The sequence below is a fragment of the Staurois parvus genome, unplaced genomic scaffold, assembly GCF_062004578.1.
Source record: "Staurois parvus isolate SC_StPar_1 unplaced genomic scaffold, SC_StPar_1.0 ptg000257l, whole genome shotgun sequence".
In the NCBI taxonomy this organism is placed as follows: Eukaryota; Metazoa; Chordata; class Amphibia; order Anura; family Ranidae; genus Staurois; species Staurois parvus.
The window spans coordinates 740,878-760,114 of NW_028318053.1; the positions used below are offsets into that span (position 1 = coordinate 740,878).

At 41.6% G+C, this 19,237-nt stretch overlaps 1 protein-coding gene across 1 annotated transcript in view; it reads right to left on the reverse strand.

The window, feature by feature from the left end:
• GALNT12 (polypeptide N-acetylgalactosaminyltransferase 12) overlaps positions 1-19,237 on the reverse strand; it is a 138,972-nt gene that overhangs the window by 48,340 nt on the left and 71,395 nt on the right. The window contains exons 7-8 of the mRNA XM_089681039.1: positions 18,067-18,198; positions 14,386-14,499 (exon numbers count right to left, since the gene is read on the reverse strand). Of these exons, the coding sequence (XP_089537165.1) occupies positions 14,386-14,499; positions 18,067-18,198 (246 nt within the window). The remainder of the gene's footprint in view (positions 1-14,385; positions 14,500-18,066; positions 18,199-19,237) is intronic.

Genomic DNA, 19,237 nt, shown 5'->3' on the forward strand with positions numbered 1-19,237 from the left:
TTAGCCTGATCCCCAAGACAAATGCAAAGCAGTAAATCTGGGGGACCAGAAATAGATGGATGGATGGATGAATGAATGAATGGATATGTGTGGAAGCAACAAATACAATAGGCTCCTGGAATATCAAGGAAGTCTGGGGCTCAGAGCTCACATCAGGGTAGGGTGGCTACCCGGGGGAGTCTCAAGGTGTAAAACCAGATGGATGAAGAACAAGACTAAGCCCGGAACGTCCAAGTGAGCACACTGGAGCTTCAGCAAGCAATGCAAACATGGTAACAAACATAAAAGTACAACACAGTAACAAACATGTAAGGAGAAAATATGCTAGGTAGGAACAAACTGCCTCAGTCCACAGTCAAGGCAAGAGGACCAGGAAAAACCAGGCCTAGAACCAATGGCTGTCATCCTGGAGGCACTGCGGTTTGCGTAATATCCAAAGCAGCTTCTTGTGATGGGGCAGGCGGGTGGAGTATCAGAAGTAGGTTGCTGCTAAGCATGATCATCAGGTAAGTCATAGGTAGGGCGATAAACTAAAAAACCGGGTCGAGCTTAAAGTGTGTTTGAAGAACTCAGCAGGTAGTTAGGAGTCTGACAGGGGTATGTAGGAGTATAGGGACAAGGTAGTTTACACTGAGGTGTGGCCCAGGTAAAGGTATTGGAGTAACGTATAGAGCTATTGCATACCTCAGTCCATGGATTCCTGGGAGCTGGAGTTGGAGAAGAATATCGCCCTCATTTATGCAAACGTAGCTGACCTTTAGCCGACTGGGAGATTCAACTTTTCTGAGGGAGAACGACACTGATCGGCAATGGGATCCATTACGGGGAAGCTGCCGGGGTTGAAGCTGTAAATGCTGTAGAGTTGCAAGGAGATCTTCCAGAGACCTGCAGGTGTAATCACGGGATTGATAGGAGAAGCGGACAGTGAAAGGAAAGCTCCATCTGTAGGCAATACGCTGTTGTTGCAGAACTTGTAAATGCAGTTTCATGGCTCCACGTTTGGCAATTGTAATGGGGCATAGGTCTTGGAATAGCTGGTAGTTGTGGCCCTGAAAGATTAGAGAGCCTGCATTGCGAGCCGCTTGCAAAAGCTGTTCCTTGGTGCAGAAAAAAGTGGAACTTGGCGATATCGCGAGGTGGGCCATCTGGGTGGCAAGGGATCAGAGCACGGTGGACCCTGTACAATTTAAGTTGGTATAGCCGGGGCCAATTCTTGAAAAAGAGCCGGAACTGTGGAGAGGACATCAGTAATGGTTTCCGGAAGTCCGCGAATACGGATATGGAGCGTCAGGCCCTATTTTCAAAATCCTCTAGACGGGACTGCTGAGTAAGATTTTCATCACAAAGAATCTCCAACTCATCCAAGTGGTTATGTGTAGTAAAATAACTATAAGTCAGCACACATCAAAAATACAATACCCATTAAAGTCGTATCACAATCCTTCCCCTGAAGTACTAATATCATATATCAACCGACTTAAAATACACCCAAAGTCCAAATAAATGTCCCAAATTGTGAAAAATTGTCCAAATTACATCCAGATCTTGATAAATAGGTGCCCACTCGTACACAATGAAGATGAATCCCAGATGCTTTTCATATACCTCAAAAAAAGAAAAATCTAGACATAGTGTATTATCGTAGGTCTCAAAGACAGTGCCACACGTGCAGCATGCAAACACTATAGTGCCACAGCAATCGTGTAAAAATACTCAATATACACCACTGCAAACCATATAGTAAAAGTGCATAATTACCCTAAATTCAATATAATCTACATGTAATCCAAAATTTTAGGCATGGAATATCCTCAGATTGACATCCTCTTCTCCAGACACTTCCCTTAGACCTCACAAACAGACCAGGGATCAGTGTATGAATCAAATAACATACAAATTGTATTGTAGCCACTTACATTATAAACCGATAAAAACAGCTTCCTGGTCCTGACGATGTGTATACAGCCATATTGTGGTATCAAACAGCTTCCTGATTATAAGTATAACTGCCACAGTACTTCTAACCACTGACACTTCAGCTCTAGAAGGGTGCCAGGAGTATACTGAGAGTCCCAGGAATACAGACCACCATGCGCTCCAGAATCCAAAATGGCCGCCTCGGCACTTCCGGGAACGTCAATACGTCACGTGCCCCGGACGCGTTTTGTCACCTCCGGACTTTGTCAACAAGGCTCTAGCTAACTAGCTCATTTCACCTCCTCACTATCTATCACAGTTTCGGAAGCCCTGAAATGCCAGAATAGCACAACCCCCCCTTCCACCCCCTCCGCAAATGACCCCTTTTTGGAAAGTAGACACCCCAAGGAATTTAAAAAGAGGCATGGTGAGTATTCTGCAGATCTTATTTTTTCTTTTCTGTTTTATATTTCAAAACCTTGTGAGAAAAAATACGTTTTTGTTTTCTTTCTTCAGTTTCCAAAAACTTGTGGCAACAAACGAGATCTGCAAAATACTCAGCATGCTTCTTATCAAATTACTTGGGGTGTCTACTTCCCAAAATGGGGTCAGTTGGGGGGTTTGGTGCTATCTTGGCATTTCAGGGCCTCTGAAAACTGTGATAGGTAGTCAGGAAGTGTAATGAGGAAATAAAGCACTTTAGAAGCCTGAAGGTGCTTATTGCACTTTGGGGTCCTGCACTTGGCTAAACTGCCAAAAATTCTCTCACATGTGGTATCGGGAGAAGTAGCAGAATGTATTTTGGGGAGTAATTGAGTAATTCCACATATACCCATGGCATGTGTGAACAATAAATCATTTAAGTGACAATTTTGTGAAAAAAAAAATCTATTTTCATTGTCATATGTCATTTTCCAAAAACTAGTCTAGTACTAGAATTACTGCCCTTAAACTGACATTCATGGTGATACCTCACATGCATGGTGCAACTGCTGTTTCCATACTGGCACGGAGTCAACACTCCCGCGCACGGGGGAAGGATGGGGGGGGGGGCAAGGGTGCCTTTTTTTTTTTTTCTCTTTAAGTTATTCAGATTTTGTAAATTATTTTTACAGTGTCCCTTTCATTTTTTTTTTATCACTTTTACAGGGAATGCAAATATCCCCTGTAACATCAATGGGTATTGTCATATATTCTTTTTTGAGAAATCTGGGGTCCGTCAGACTCTAGATATCTTCTCTGCCCTTACATTATCTAATCTCACCAAGATCAGTGTAATCAGATGCTTTCCCAATTTACAAATGGCGCTGTTTATATCCTGCAAAACTGAAGTGATGAAATGCTTGTATCTTTTTTGGTTTCGACTATAGGGATGATTGACGCCATTCCGTTCTCCAATCAGCTCTATGGACACCTGGCAAAAACACAGAGAAGGCCGTGGAAGGAAGCGGGGGAGGGGGGCATCTTCTCCCGCTGCTTGTAAAAGCAAACCCTGCAGCTAATTGGCCACTAGGATTGCTTTTACATGAAAGCCGATAGCCAGCTGATAAAAACGATACCAGGATGATGCCTGCAGCTGTAGGCATCATCCTGGTATAACCATTCAAAGTCCAGGGATCTACCAGTACGTTGCTGATCCTTGTTGGGTATATATGCTATGTTCTTTTTTTTTTTTTGTATATAGCCCGTGGACTGAATGAAAAATCGGCTGAAAAAAAACGATACCAGGATGACGCCTGTAGCTGCAGGCATCATCCTGGTATAATCACTCAAAGTTCAGTGATGTACCAGTACGTAGCTGGTCCTTGTTGGGTATATATGCTATATTCTTTTTTTTTTTTATGTAGTCTGTGGGCTGAATGAAAAAAAAAAAAAAAAAAAGAAGAAATCTCTGGCAGAAAAAAATGTGTGTTATGCCCACCATTAGAATATACCACCCTGCATCCACCTACTTCTAATGGTGGGCACACATGAAATGTGCCAAAAAATATTATAAAATATATAACGTCCTTCCAGGATGTCTTCAACTTACAAGCCGACCTCAATGCACTGTTTAATTGGGCAACTATGTGGCAAATGAGGTTTAATGTTGATAAATGTAAGGTTATGCACTAATAATGCATGAATCATACATACTAGGGGGAGTACAACTGGGGGAATCAATGGTGGAGAAGGAACTGGGCATTCTGGTAGATCACAAGCTTAATAATTGCATGCAATGCCAAGCTGCGGTTTCTAAAGTGAGCAAAAGCCTCTCTTGTATTAAAAGAGGTATAGAATCCAGAGAGAGATATCAGTTTACCCCTGTACAAATCATTAGTAATACCTCATCTGAAATATGCAGTTAAATTTTTGGCACCAATTCACAAAAAGAACATTGGGGAACTGGAGAAAGTACAGAGAAGGGCAACCAAACTGATAAGAGGCACACACACAGGGCGGAGCCTGACTATGGCGGTCGAGGAGAGCTCGAGGTAGGAACTCTCGGCTCAGCCTCCTCTGTCCGATCCCCTCCAGGCCCCCAAGCCCCAACCGACATGAGTTATTTGGTGGTAGGGTGAGACCTACCTTTGCGTTGTGGCCGCCCTGGGACGAGCAGTGACACGTGGGAGAGGGGACCCGGGAACCGGAGATCAGCTGGAGTGCAGCTCTGCAGGGAAAGTGTGCCTGGATGCAGAGAGGTGAGGGGGGCGCGGCTCGAGCGTGTGACCGCGAGGCATCACTGGGAAGTGAGGATGCCGGCCGGCGTCTGACAGGAGGAGGGAGAGACGCTGAGCTCCCCGTCACCCTGCTGTTTCCGAACGTGGCTGGAGGGCTGCAGAGAGGAGAGAGTGCGGTATGAAGAGAGAAAGACTACAGCCCTCTGACCTATAAAACTCCTCCACAACAACTCTCAGCGGTCCACAGCCCCCTACATCACAACGCCCAGTGTTCCCATAACCCTCTATCCTACAAACCTCAGAAGATCAAAACTCCCAGCGTCCCATAGCCCTCTGCACTACAACTCCAAGTACTGTATAGATACTCCCATTTTTACAACTCCTAGCGTTACCCAGAGGAGCCCCCCTGAAAGGAGAAGAAGAAAGGCTGACCTGCTGACTGGACTGGAGAAAAGAGCCTGGAGCCACCTCACAAGAAGAGAAACGCAAAAGGGTGAGTGAGCTTGGCTGTGGCTTTACATATAAATTTTGTATTGAGTTGGCGGGGAAGCAGAATATGAGAGAAATAGGGGGGACTCTCAGAAGAATAGAAATAAGGAGAAGAAGTTCGGAGATGGGAAAAGCTAAAAGTTAAAATAATAGATAGGGCTGGGACTTGTATGTTAATGGATGCCTTTCTTTAATGACGAGTCTCTAGGATCACAGAAGAAATGAAAAACAAAAATATAAAAGGGAGTGGGCCTAAAGGGACCCAAACTGGCACAAATAAAAAATATACGTCCCAGGGAAATGGGACCCCAGAAAGGCCTCAGAGTAAAAATGAAAAAAGAGAAATAGTCCCGAGCCCGCAAAATAGCTCCAGACAGTCTCTGGATTTGGACATTAGTAATCAACAAATATTAGAAAATATAGAGCTGGAAAAAGATCTACAAATACCAAATAAAAAAAGAGATGGCAGAAATGTTTAAAGAGCTGGAGAGAACAATAAAGCAAGAAATGGTAAATATTCGGAATGACCTGGGACAGCTGCTGGTAAGAGTGGAAGAAACGGAGCAGAAAGTTAAAAATCAGACCCAGATTATATCCGAATTAGAAAAGAAGATAATTAATCTGGGAAAAACTCAGGAAAAATTGCTGTACAAAGCGGAAATACAAGAGAATAGAGAAAGGAGGAGAAATATCAGGATAAGAGGGGTCCCAGAAAACCCAAAAGGAGAAATATTGTATGAGGTGACTTGTAAAATATTAAACTCTATAATGGAAAACTCTGAAATGGAAAGGACTAAAATAGAAGGAATTTTTAGAAAGGGGAAACCCCATCTTGGGAAGGAAAGGCCGACAGATATACTGGTGAAATTCTATGATTGTCAGGAAAAAGAGAAAATCTGGAGGAAAATCAAGGGAAAATCGGTAATCAAGTTTGGAGAAATAGATATTCAGATATATGCGGATTTATCACCAGAGACTTTGTGGAGGAGAAGAACTCTGAGACCTTTGCTAGAATAAATGAAAAGACAGAATATTCAATATAGATGGGGGACACCAGAGTGTCTAATAGGATGGAAGAACGGAGTCACAGCCTATCTAAGGTTCCCAGTGGATATGAAAACTTTTTGTGATAAACTGAAATTGCAAAGAATGGAAATTATCGGCTGGGAAGAAGAACTGGGGGAAATTAGATCTGAGAGTCAGGGGGATTGGCAGCTTGTGTGGGGAAGGGGTTAGGGGGGGGGGGGGGGAGCGGAGAGGGGGAGAGAGTGTTTCTTTTTTTTTTTTTTCTCCCTCTCCCCCTCTCTCTCATCGTCCTCTTCTTCCCTCACCCGTCCGGTCTGTCTCCTTCTTTCTTATTTTTGAGTTGACCTTGTAGAAAGTGGGGACCAGTGGGGGATATGGATAGAGGGGAGGCTGCCCTTGGCAGGAGTGAAGCCCTAAGTATTAAATCAAAGGTGGACTAAGCTCCACAAATGATTGATAGGCAAATTAAAAGCCTAAAAAGGGGGGGAGGGAGAGGGGGTGGATGGGGAGGGAAGGGGGAGGGGTTGAGGGGTGTATCGGGAGAGGGGGGGAGGGGTTGAGGGGTGTATCGGGAGAGGGGAGGAGGGACATGGTTAGAAAGAAGAGGGGGGTGGGAGGGGTTTTAGGGTCAACACTCTGCACGATGGAAGGGAAAGGTAAAAAATTGGGGACACAAGACATATGGAAGACCTAAGATTCATAACATATAACGTAAAAGGATTGAATTGTGCTGGGAAGAGATTTAAAATATTCAAGGAGCTACAACATAGAGAGGCTTCGGTGGTATTTTTACAGGAGACACACCTTGAGATTAAGTCAAATATAAAGTTGTACTCTAGAGATTACCCAACATGGTTTTATGCGGATTCCCCACTCAGGAGAGCCAAGGGAGTGGCAATAGGGTTTGCAAAAAATATAAGGCTGGAGATAGAAGAAAGAGAAGTAGATCCGGAGGGGAGATTTTTATTTTTGAAGGGTAGACTGCAAGAGCAGGAATGTACAATTGTGAATATCTATTGCCCAAATAAAAGACCGGAAGATTATCTGAAGGGAGTTTTGAGAAAACTGATGGCCTTTAAGAAGGGACGCTTGATAGTGGCAGGGGATTTGAATTTATGTATGGACCCACAGATAGATACGACCTCTTCTGTGCAGCGAGAAGGAGGTAGAGCTCTGAGAAACCTGAAGGGGGTGATACATGAATGTCAACTGGTGGATATTTGGAGAGTGATTCATGGAAAAGAGAGAGACTATACCTTCTTCTCCAAAGCACACGAGATGTATTCCAGATTGTACTATATATTGGTAGATCATCAACTTATAGAAATGGTGGATAAAGTAGAAATAGAGGTGATGTCCCTTTCAGATCATGCCCCTGTTACACTGAAAGTGAGGTGGGGAAGACGCTCGACAGGTGGGATAGGTTGGAAGTTAAACGAGGCTCTTCTCCTGGATCAGGAGGTGGATCAGAAAATTAGAGAAGAGATTGAAAGATTTTTTCAAGAGAATGAGACAGGGGAGGTGTCGGTAGCTACAGTGTGGGAGTCCCATAAGGCCTATATAAGGGGTATATTGATTGCGTCCGGGGCAAAAAAGAAAAGGGAAAGAAGAGAAAAACTTACTGGGCTGTTAAAAGAAATATTTGACCTGGAACAGATACATAAAAGTAAAAGATCAGAAGAAATAAGACAGAAGGTAATAAAAAAGAAAGATGAACTAGAGCTACTGATGGAGGAAGAGAAGAGTATTTAATAAAGTTGCAAGTGAGAGGTATAGATGGGGAGATCGACCAGGAAAATATTTAATGAGAGCCTTGAGGAAAAAGAAAAATAGGAACTACATAGAGAAAATAAAAAACCCCAAGGGGGAAATGGTTTATTCTACTAAAGAGATCATTAAGGTGTTCAAAGAGTACTATAGTAAGCTGTATAATATTGCCTCCCAAGACCCAGTAAATATAAGTGGAAATGAGAGAAGAGAGAAAAAAAACGGGAATATTTAAAAAACGCAGGGCTACCGAAACTAAGTGAAGACCAACTGAATTCCCTGGATTTGGAAATTACGCAGGAGAAAATATTAAGAGCATTAAAAAGTAATATGACGGGGAAAAGCCCAGGCCCAGATGGTTATACAGTGAAGTACTATAAAAAATACAGTGACTTATTAATACCCAAATTAAAGAAATATATGAATGCCCTGAGAGGAGAGATGGAGATGAGATGGGAATCTTTACAGGCCCATGTGGTGTTGATACAAAAGGAAGGGAAGGATGTCTCTCAGTGCTCTAGCTATAGACCGATATCACTCTTGAACATAGACACTAAGGTATACGCAAAGGTTCTAGTAAATAGGCTAAAAGATTTTATGCCAGAATGGATCCAGGGGGATCAGGTAGGATTTGTCCCAGGGAGGGAGGGTAGAGATAATGGGCTGAGAACTCTGTTACTTATCCAAAAAGCTAGGAAGGGGAAAACCCCGGTAGTAGTGCTTTCGATAGATGCTGAAAAGGCATTCGATAGAGTAGATTGGGGCTTTATGATGGATACCCTGGAAACTCTAGGATTGGGAGTAAGAATGAGAGAGTGGATAGGAAAGTTGTATAGAGAGCCCTCAGCGGTTGTCATGGTTAATGGAGAGAGGTCGGAACCTATTGGGATGTCTAATGGAACTAGACAGGGATGTCCACTGTCCCCATTGTTGTATGTATTGGCATTGGAACCTTTATTGGCAACTATTAGGAAGAATATAGACATAAAAGGAGTACAGATAGGGGAAATCGAACATAAAGTAGCTGCCTTTGCGGATGACCTGCTGTTTTATTTAGGAAATCCTAGGATAACACTCCCAAATCTAATGAAGAGCTTAAAAGATTATGGGGAGTTATCAAACTTGAAAATCAATCCAACAAAAACTGAGATCTTAAATGTAAACCTTCCAAATAGTGAAAAAGAAAAAATACAAAAAGAATTCCCTTTTATATGGAAAAATAGAGAGATAAAGTATCTGGGGGTTAAACTTTCTGCTTCATATACGAACCTGTATAAATTAAACTATATCCCACTCTTAAATGAGATCAAAGAGGAACTAAGGAGATTGGGAGGAGGTAATCCGTCTTGGATAGGCCGTATAAACTTGATAAAAATGATAATTGTACCAAAAATCCTCTATAAATTCCAGATGATTCCAATCAAAATCCCAGAGGTCTTTTTTAAAGTAATAAAAAGGATGTTAACAAAATACATATGGAAAAATAAAAAACCTAGAATATCATATGACTTGCTAAGTAGAAAAAAGGAGAAAGGAGGTTTGGGAGTGCCAGATATTAAGAGATATTATAGAGCAGCAGTCCTAGCGAGAATTTATGATTGGACACATAACTCAGAGGAGAAAAGGTGGGCTCAGATTGAGAATGAATTAAGTGGAGTTACCTTGAGTAGAATTATATGGGCACCAGCACAATATAGAGGGTTAAAAGATACCACAAGTGTTTTTACATTAAATGTTTTAAAGGTTTGGGATAAATTGCATAAACTTATGAAATGGAATTTTAATTCACAACTAATATCACTGAGGAACACGGATTATTTTCCTCCAGGTAAGGAGGAGTGCACAGGAAAATGGTTTAAAAAAGAAGATATCCAATTGAGAGATATTATGGAAGGCCAGGAATTGAGAACACTTAAGGATTTGAAAAAAAGATAAAAGGGAACTCTTCGTTAAAATAGATGAGTGGAGATATCACCAATTAAAACACTTTGTCAGAAACCTTCCAAAACCGTTGAGATCGAGAAAGGATTGGAATCTGAGAGGTTGTTAGAATGGGGGGCGGGGTACGGCAAAAATTTATAAGACCCTCACTGAGTTAGACACTTACACAAAGCCAATGTATATAGTAAAATGGGAAAGAGAATTGGGAATAGAGATAGATGAAGATAAGCAAAGGAAAATATATAGATTAATACACGAGAATATAAGTATGAGAGAGGTGGAGGTAAATTATAAGTGTTTAACAAGATGGCACATTACACCGAAGGTTGAGTATAAGATATGTGGGGAAAATTCACAAGAGTGCTGGAGGGGGTGTGGAAAAATAGGCACGTTATATCATATATGATGGGAATGCCCGAAGATCCAAGGTTTCTGGGAGATAATTGTCCAACTAATTGAGAATATCTCTGGGATAAAGATAGGACTGGATCCAGAAGTATGTCTACTACATAGCACAGAGTTATCAGTAAATAAATATAAAGACTCAGGTATATGGTGCTACCTGAATGCGGCGAAGGGTTTGATACCTAAGTTTTGGCACAGACCAGAGGTGCCGAAGATAGAGGACTGGGTGGAAAGAATAAACCAAATATGTAAGATGGAGAGATTGTGTTATATGCAGGAAGACAGGATGGGGTTGTTCTCTAGGAGGTGGAGAAAATGGGAAGAATTTATGGTGAAATATATGAAGTAGCAATGTGAGAAAGATGGAAGGATTTATATACCCCATATTCTAGTTGGAAGAGAGGTAATAGAACAATGCAGAGTGGGTGGGTTTATGTGGGGAGGGAGGCTTTAGCTAGGGAGGGGGGGAAATTAGATAGGGGGGGAGGTAAATGGGAATAAAGATAGTAAGAAATGTTATTAAGGATATGGAAATGGTTTTTGTATGAGAATAACGATGAAATATGTATTATATATGAAAAATAAATAAAAATTTAAATTAAAAAAAAAACTGATAAGAGGCATAGAGGAGCTCAGCTATGAGGAAAGATTAGAGGAACTGAATTTATTCTCTCTTGAAAAGAGGAGATTAAGGGGGGATATGATCAACATGTATAAATACATTGGTTCATATAGTGAACTTTGCCAAAAAACATCTAAAAAAGCCAGACCAGTTTTGGAAAAGCATTCTTTGGACGGATGAAACGAAGACTAATCTGTACCAGAATGACGGGAAGAAAAAACTGTGGAGAAGGTGGAGAAGGCTTGGAACAGCTCATGATCCAAAGTACTCAACATCATCTGTAAAACATGGTGGAGGCAGTGTGATGGCATGGACATGCATGGCTCCCAGTGGCACTGGGTCATTGTATTGATGTGACAGAAGCAGCTGGATGAATTCTGCAGTGTTAGATATACTGTCAGCCCAGATTCAGCCAAATGCAGCAAAGTTGATTGGACGTCACTCCAAAGTATAGATGGACAATGATCCAAAACACACTGCTAAAACAACCGGAGCTTTTGAAGGAAAAGAAGTGGAATATTCTGCAATGGATGAGTTAATCACCTGATCTCAACCCAATTGAGCATGCATTTCACTTGTTGAAGACAAAACTAAAGGCAGAAAGACCCACAAACAAAAAACAACTGAAAACAGCCGCAGTTAGAGCCTGGCAAAGCATCAGAAAGGAGGAAACCCAGTCTTTGGTAATGTCCATGGGTTACAGACTTCAGGCAGTTATTGCCAGTAAAGGATTCTCAACAAAATATAAAAAATTAACATTTTTAACATTTATGATTATATTCAAATGTCCAATTACTTTTGGTCCCTTGAAAAAGGGGGGATGGCTACTCTTAAGAGCTGTAATTCCTAAACCCTTCCTCCAATTTGGATGTACATACCCTCAAACTAAACCTGAGAGTGTGCACTTTCAGCCCATATCCATTATATAACTATAGCTTGAACATGTTTTGGTAAATACATGAAAAATCTAAAATTGTGCCTGTGTCCAAATATATATGGACCAAACTGTATATATTGACCTAACTGTATGTGATAATAAATGGCTTCATATGATCACTATCCTTATATAAAGAGGATGACATGATCAGTCATAGTTTCAATAGCAATGACAAAATTTCACGATTTCTACCAGGGTATGCAAACTTTTAAGCACAGCTGTAGATAAGGGACAGAGATTGAATCCTTTCTTACACCACCAGATTTAGGTGGTTTACCTTTACAATGTTTGTTAAATGTGTACGTGAACCAAATAAGCTTGTGATTGCTCAATAAATAAAATTAACAAGGTTTATCACAATATAAACCCCAACGGAATACACTAGCAGCAAATGGTAGAATTTTATAGCACAAATGGAGAATTGCATAATAATCCAACACTGATGCTACTACATGCTCCCTCTGTTTACTGTTCAAATAAAATTATTAGCTAATAAATGCTGGGAACTTGATTAGCAATGGTTTCACTTCTACAAATATGTGTAGCTCTAAGCCAGAGCAATCTTTAATACCGATTGGGCCCTGGGCAAACATTTTCTTGGGCCCCCCATCCTCCGAGACATACAAAAAATAGCAGGTAGACTCAAAATCAGTTTACAGCAGCAAATCATGGAGCGATTGCAATTGGTTGGCAGAGGTTACAACACATAATTTCTGCTCACTGATTGGTTGCTATAGATTACTGCTTATCATTACCGCTTGCTGATTGGTTGCTAGAAGTTACAGCACATCATTATTGCTAACTGATTGGTTGCTAGTGGTTACTGCACATAATTACTGCTAACTGATTTGTTGCTAGAGATTACAGCACATCACTACTATTCACTGGTTGCTAGAGGGTACTGCACTATATTAATGCTCACAGAGCAGAGCAGCAATCCCAAATAATTGAGCAAGTAAAGTGGTACACTAATACACATACTACAAGAGATGGTCAGAAACTGTAGACATACTACAGGAGAGGATTTGAGACTGCAGCCATACTACAGGAGATGACTAGAGATTGCAGATTTTGGATGTACTACAGGAGATAGTCAGAGACTGCAAATGTTTTACAGGACATGACCAGAGACTGTGAATGTATTATAGGAGATGGCCAGAGACTGCAGACATACTACAGGAGATGGCCAAAGACTGAAGATGTTCTATAGGAGATCAAACGTAAAATAAACCTGTGCATAAAGAAATGAAAACCTTTGTAAAAAATGCTACTGCTCAAAGATGAAAGAAACTTCAAATAAAATATGACCAAACCTCAGCACAAAAAAATATAAACATAAAATAAGCATATATAATAAATGATACAAAAATTATAATAAAAGTTCAAAAGTCCTAAATAAAAATAAGTGATGTGTTCAAATCAGATAAAAGGTGCTTGAAAAATATTTTCCAATGTGCCCAAACCATCCGTGATTTCCAATCCAACCTGCACTCACCAGATGAAGTGAACTCCTAGCTGATAAGGCTCAATAGTCAAACAAGCTTATAGGTGGGGTGTAGTCTCCACAGACGCATCCTGCTCTGGAAATCTCTCTTAAACATCAAAATTTATACCAAGGACATTTTTAAAGTATTGCATGCACCTTTTTTCTGTGGAAACCGCAGGCACGGGCACGGCATAGATGTGAACCAGGCCTAAAAGAAATCCATCAAGCTCAAGCAGTGTTGTGTTTCACTATGGCTGCCTGTGTGGAAGATGTCATGTGTGCCAGTGCAAGTGCCAGTGCCACTGTGACCCTTACTCTCTATTTACAGAACAGCCACTGCCAAGTCAGGGTTTAGGAACAGCAAGGAGAGAAACACATACCTGGTCCCAGCCAGCAGAGCTCTGCTGACCATCTGCAGGCTCGCCTCTCAGTACTCCCGGACGCTCCCACTATCACCTCCTACCCCATGGTGTCCTGGGTATACATGCAGCAAGGCATGGGGTGGGGTAAGAGCGTCAGTGCAGCTCATGGCCCCACCAACTCCTTCCTTGCTGGGGATTCAAAAACAATAAACGCTGCCTGTCTTCTGGTGTCCTGTCCCAGCTGTCACCCGTGAACAGTGTGTGTTCCTGGCCGGTTGTTCTGTAGTGCCAACGGGGCCAACAATTTGCAGGTAGCATGGGTTCATGGGGCAGCTGCTTTGGGCCTCAAAACAATGATTGGGCCCTGGGCAGTTGCCCCTTTTGCCCTGCATTAAAGACGGCTCTGCTCTATGTGGGGAATGCCAGACAATGGTAAATTTTGCAGCGGCATGAAGATTAAAGCAAAGGAAGCTACAAAGCAGGCTTAAAGTGTTTCTAAAGGCTTAAGGTTTTTTTTTTTTAACCTTCATGCGTTTTTTTTTTTTTAAGTGAACCATTAATATCACTGTAATTTGGTGTGCTGTCTCTATACTCACAGTGCTTTGGGAACCCTTTGTTCTGTATTAAATGTTTATTAAAGATCATATTAATGATCATATAAACTAAAAAAAAAAATGTGACCCACATTTCCCTTTAAAACACATCTAGGCAGAGCTAAATGAACAACATCTATACAGTATGTTTAATATGAAGAAAGCAGACCACATTCTTACCTGATTCTGTCCCATACCATGACATGGGTATAAGATAATTTTCTGTCCTGTGACTTCATGCTCACTAGGAGGATTGTAGTCAAAGCAGTGGTTGGCCATCCCTTTACTTTTGAGCTGCAGAAGAAAAGTCATATATAAAATTTACCATTACTAAAAGAAACGGCGACTAAAAAGTCTGCAAAAATCCAAAAAGTCAATTGGCACTATATACTGTATCTATGCTAAAAAGAAGGATGGTTTACCTAAATAGGTATAAGTAACAAAGGATAAAAACTTAAAAGTAAATAAAAGGTTATCAAGTAATGTTCTTACAAATTAACAGTTAACAGAGGCTTAGTGTCAATGTTTAAGATCAAAGCTCTCTAATGAAGAGTGCAAAATTTATGCCATTCTTGGTCTTTGCTCAGAGGAACAGCTATATAAACCTGCCATGACCCATAACTTTCATTCATGTTTATGTAATGCTTGTACTTTTTGAAATGAAGGTTGTCCCTGTCCCTTTCCTCTAGTCAGTCTCTTGATCTAGTCACGCCATCCTCTCACTATGACGTAGTCATCCTGAGCACAGGTCACTTGTATAGACAATGCAGAGACACGACATGCACGATTCATTTTGTTACGAATTGAAATTCGGACAAGATTTTCATGATTCAAATGTATTGGAATCTCTGAATCACAATAGTAACGAATTTGAATGAATCCAGAACAAATAAAATAACGAAAACGAATTCATTTGTTTCATTCGAATGACATGATGCGGTAGTTTGGGCCTTTTGTTAATGTTTGAATTATCCAGAATAATGTAACAACATAACAAATGATCCGAACTGATTAGGATCCAATGTTTTTATTCTAGTGAGCATAGCATGAATATTCAAATAAAATTCTTTTTGTATTGGGATTTAACTTGAGAGACCATTGGTTTACCACTTGTTAAACCAATGGTCTTATACCCCCTTCCTGCCCAGGTAAATTTTTAGCTTTCAGCGCAGTCACACTTTGAATGACAATTGCGCGGTCATGCAACATTGTACCCATATCAGATGTTTAGAATTTTTTCACACAAATAGAGCTTTCTTTTTGTGATATTTAATAGCCACTGGGGGTTTTATTTTTGCGCTATAAACAAAAAAAAAAAAGAGCAAAAAATGTGAAAGAAAAAGAAAAAAAAAGGTTTTCTTTGTTTCTATTATAAAATTTTGCAAACAGGTAATTTTTCTCCTTCACTGATGTGCATTGATGAGGCTGCACAGATAGGCAGCACTGATGAGGCGGCACAGATAGGCAGCACTGATGAGGCGGCACAGAAAGGCAGCACTGACGAGGCGGCACAGAAAGGCAGCACTGACGAGGTGGCACAGATAGGCAGCACTGACGAGGTGGCACAGAAAGGCAGCACGGACGAGGTGGCACAGAAAGGCAGCACGGACGAGGTGGCACAGAAAGGCAGCACGGACGAGGTGGCACAGAAAGGCAGCACGGACGAGGTGGCACAGAAAGGCAGCACGGACGAGGTGGCACAGAAAGGCAGCACGGACGAGGTGGCACAGAAAGGCAGCACGGACGAGGTGGCACAGAAAGGCAGCACGGACGAGGTGGCACAGAAAGGCAGCACGGACGAGGTGGCACAGAAAGGCAGCACGGACGAGGTGGCACAGAAAGGCAGCACGGACGAGGTGGCACAGAAAGGCAGCACGGACGAGGTGGCACAGAAAGGCAGCACGGATGAGGTGGCACAGAAAGGCAGCACGGACGAGGTGGCACAGAAAGGCAGCATGGACGAGGTGCCACAGAAAGGCAGCACGGACGAGGTGCCACAGAAAGGCAGCACGGACGAGGTGGCACAGAAAGGCAGCACGGACGAGGTGGCACAGAAAGGCAGCACGGACGAGGTGGCACAGAAAGGCAGCACGGACGAGGTGGCACAGAAAGGCAGCACGGACGAGGTGGCACAGAAAGGCGGCACTGATGCCGCACTGATAGGCGGTACTGATGGGCGGCACTGACTGGCAGCACTGCTGGGCACTGACTGGCAGCACTGCTGGGCAGCACTGAACGGGGGGCACAGCTTGGTAGAGGTGGTTGGCACTGCTTGGCACTGGTGGGTGGCACTGCTGGGCACTGATCATCTGTTTCTAACAATTGCCGGTTATCTGCAGTACTTCCTGTCATAGTGTGAGGAAAGTGCAGCCTATAACCGGCAACTGCATTTACCTGGTGATGTGCTGTGTCATTGGACACAGCGATCATGGAGATCGCCGGGGGTGCACAGGAGGGCGTGTTCTGGGAGGACGTCATATGATGCCCTTCCAGAACTGGACAACCGCGCTGTAGACGTCATTCAGCTATAGTGCGGTTGGCAAGTGGTAATTTGTATGTGTGCAGCCCAAGGAATTTCCCCATTCCCAAAGTCATTTGGGAATGGGGAAATTAATTCAACCTAATCATATAATAAAAATATGGATTAATTTGTTTTATTTGGATGAGAGCGGCGCAGTAGTCCTGAACTCTTGGATAAACAGCCAATTCTTTTTGCATTAACATATTTCATTATTTTAAGAAATGCACTACATATGAAACAAAAACATACTGTAATAAATATAGGAAGGAATAAAAGTGAAATAAGATGAGGATTCCTACATATTGTGTTTGGGCTGAATGGAGGTGTATCCATCAGAATCTCAGAAATCATAACAGAATGAATGAATCTGAAATGAATTTAGTTCTATTAGTTTTGGATGTACGCGACTCCAGTCGATATTGTCCTATCAGCTCATTTCATTTTTCTTTGCAGGTTGGACTAGCAGGGATGACTAGACTAAGCTAGAGTGCATAAGTAATCTCCCAAAACAGTGAATTAACATCAAAACGAATACAGCCTATCTTCAGAAATAACAAAAGAATAACAGAACTTCCGAACATACAAATCGTTTCACAACAACAAATATAGTACTCTTCCGAAATAATGACAAGCACTCTAAAATGAATCACTATAACATAATGAATATGACAAATCAAAAATTATTTACTTAACGAATGAAACCGAAAGAAAACAAAAGGATTTTTTTCCGTCGTGCACATCACTAGCAGAAACTTCAATCAGTTTACAGTGAGAATTATAAGTAGGCTCCAGTGATAGTTACAGTTTAAAGAATATGTAAACCCAACATTTCATATTCCTGATACATGCCTGCTATACCATGTACCTGTATGAAAAAGCATCATGTTCTTTGTATTGGTTCGTTTGTGTGAAATCCCTGGTGTTCCTGACAGTCCTTCTGCTTTCCTATTAAAAACTGACCACACTAGGCATTAAAGCACAGCAGTGCTGGAACTCCACCTGCTCTCCTCCAATGATCAGGCTTGTCCTGACACTACCCCCTCTACACAGCCATTCAATGAGAAGATTAGTATGATGCTGTTCCTCCTCCCTGAGCTCCTTATGCAGCTGATCAGAAAGTATGTGATTACTGGAAAAAAAAGGTATTTATAATATTTTTATATGCACACACAAATGTTTTGCTTTTCATTTCTATTTTAAAACAGAATAGGTTGTTTTACAAGGTAAGGGTTTACATATACTTTAAGAATGGTAATGAACCAAAAAGCACTATAACAATTTTGCAGATACAGTCACTTTTAGGTGGCTTTCCTGGTTTTAGGTTTATCAGAGATGGTTACCATTCCAAAATAGCCTGGCTTGTCCTCAGGTACATGGAGCTCAGGGTATATATTTTCCAAAAACCATTTGAAAGGTTTGCACTGCAGTCTCTCCCTGAGTTGCCTTCGCTCTGTCACATCTCCATAGGGCTCCTAAATAAATTGTAGATAATGTAGTAGAGTCAAAGATGATAAGTTTTGATACAATAAAAGTATGTAAAATACTGTAGGAAAACATTTCTAAGATTATCAAGCATTTCTCATCACTGCATGATTTTCATGTAGGACTGCTTGCAATTGGCAGAGATGCACCAGGGAAAGGGAGAGTAAACAGCAAAATGGAGGTTAGTATAATTCTGCCCATACATTGATAGTTGCTTTTTTATAGCCTTAGTTTTGGGGGTTAGATGGGGTTAAGATGATATTTTCTAGATTATGTTAAACCAAAACATTTTTTTTACTAGTTTTATACTTTTCTTTTTTTTTTACTGCTATCCAGTGAGAGATATAACCTCACTTTCACCAGACATAAAATGACCACAATGACAGCATAGCATAGTGATAGGGAATCATATAACTACTCTACCAGAGAAAAACATTTTTTTCCCAGCCTGTATTGCTGTTGGAGAATCACCCCTCACTTTCTGTCTGGTAAAATCTGTCAGTAGGATGGGAAATAAGGGTAAATCTCTCTAACAGAGATCTTAACCTCTTGGCGCCGGCCGCACGCAAATGTGCGGCCTCCCAGCATCTGGACATTGACGCAGAGTGGCCACACATTTGCGTGCAATTAAGAAAAACATGTGCTGAGAGCGCACACCCTGCGCTTTCCCGGGACACGTGTCCGGTACTCTCGGAAAGGTCTCAATCTCCTCTTTCGATCGGGACCTTTCCCAGTGATGTGACCGCCGTGACGGTGAATCACGGTGGTCACATGACCCTAAAACTCCGTCTCGCCTCCCGGCTTTCAAAACACTTAAAGGGCCAAGTTTTCAAATTCACAGATTTGCATGACAGGCTAGATATGTGTTCCTATGGAGGTGGTTCACACAGATGCAATCCATACGCATTGCGTTTTGAATGCCATTACAGAAAGGATCCTGTGTGAGTTTGTAGCAGTGCATTTCAGACTCGCAAGTGATGGAGTCAATGGTCTTTTTACATTAAAGTCAATGGAAGGCGTTTTTTCATT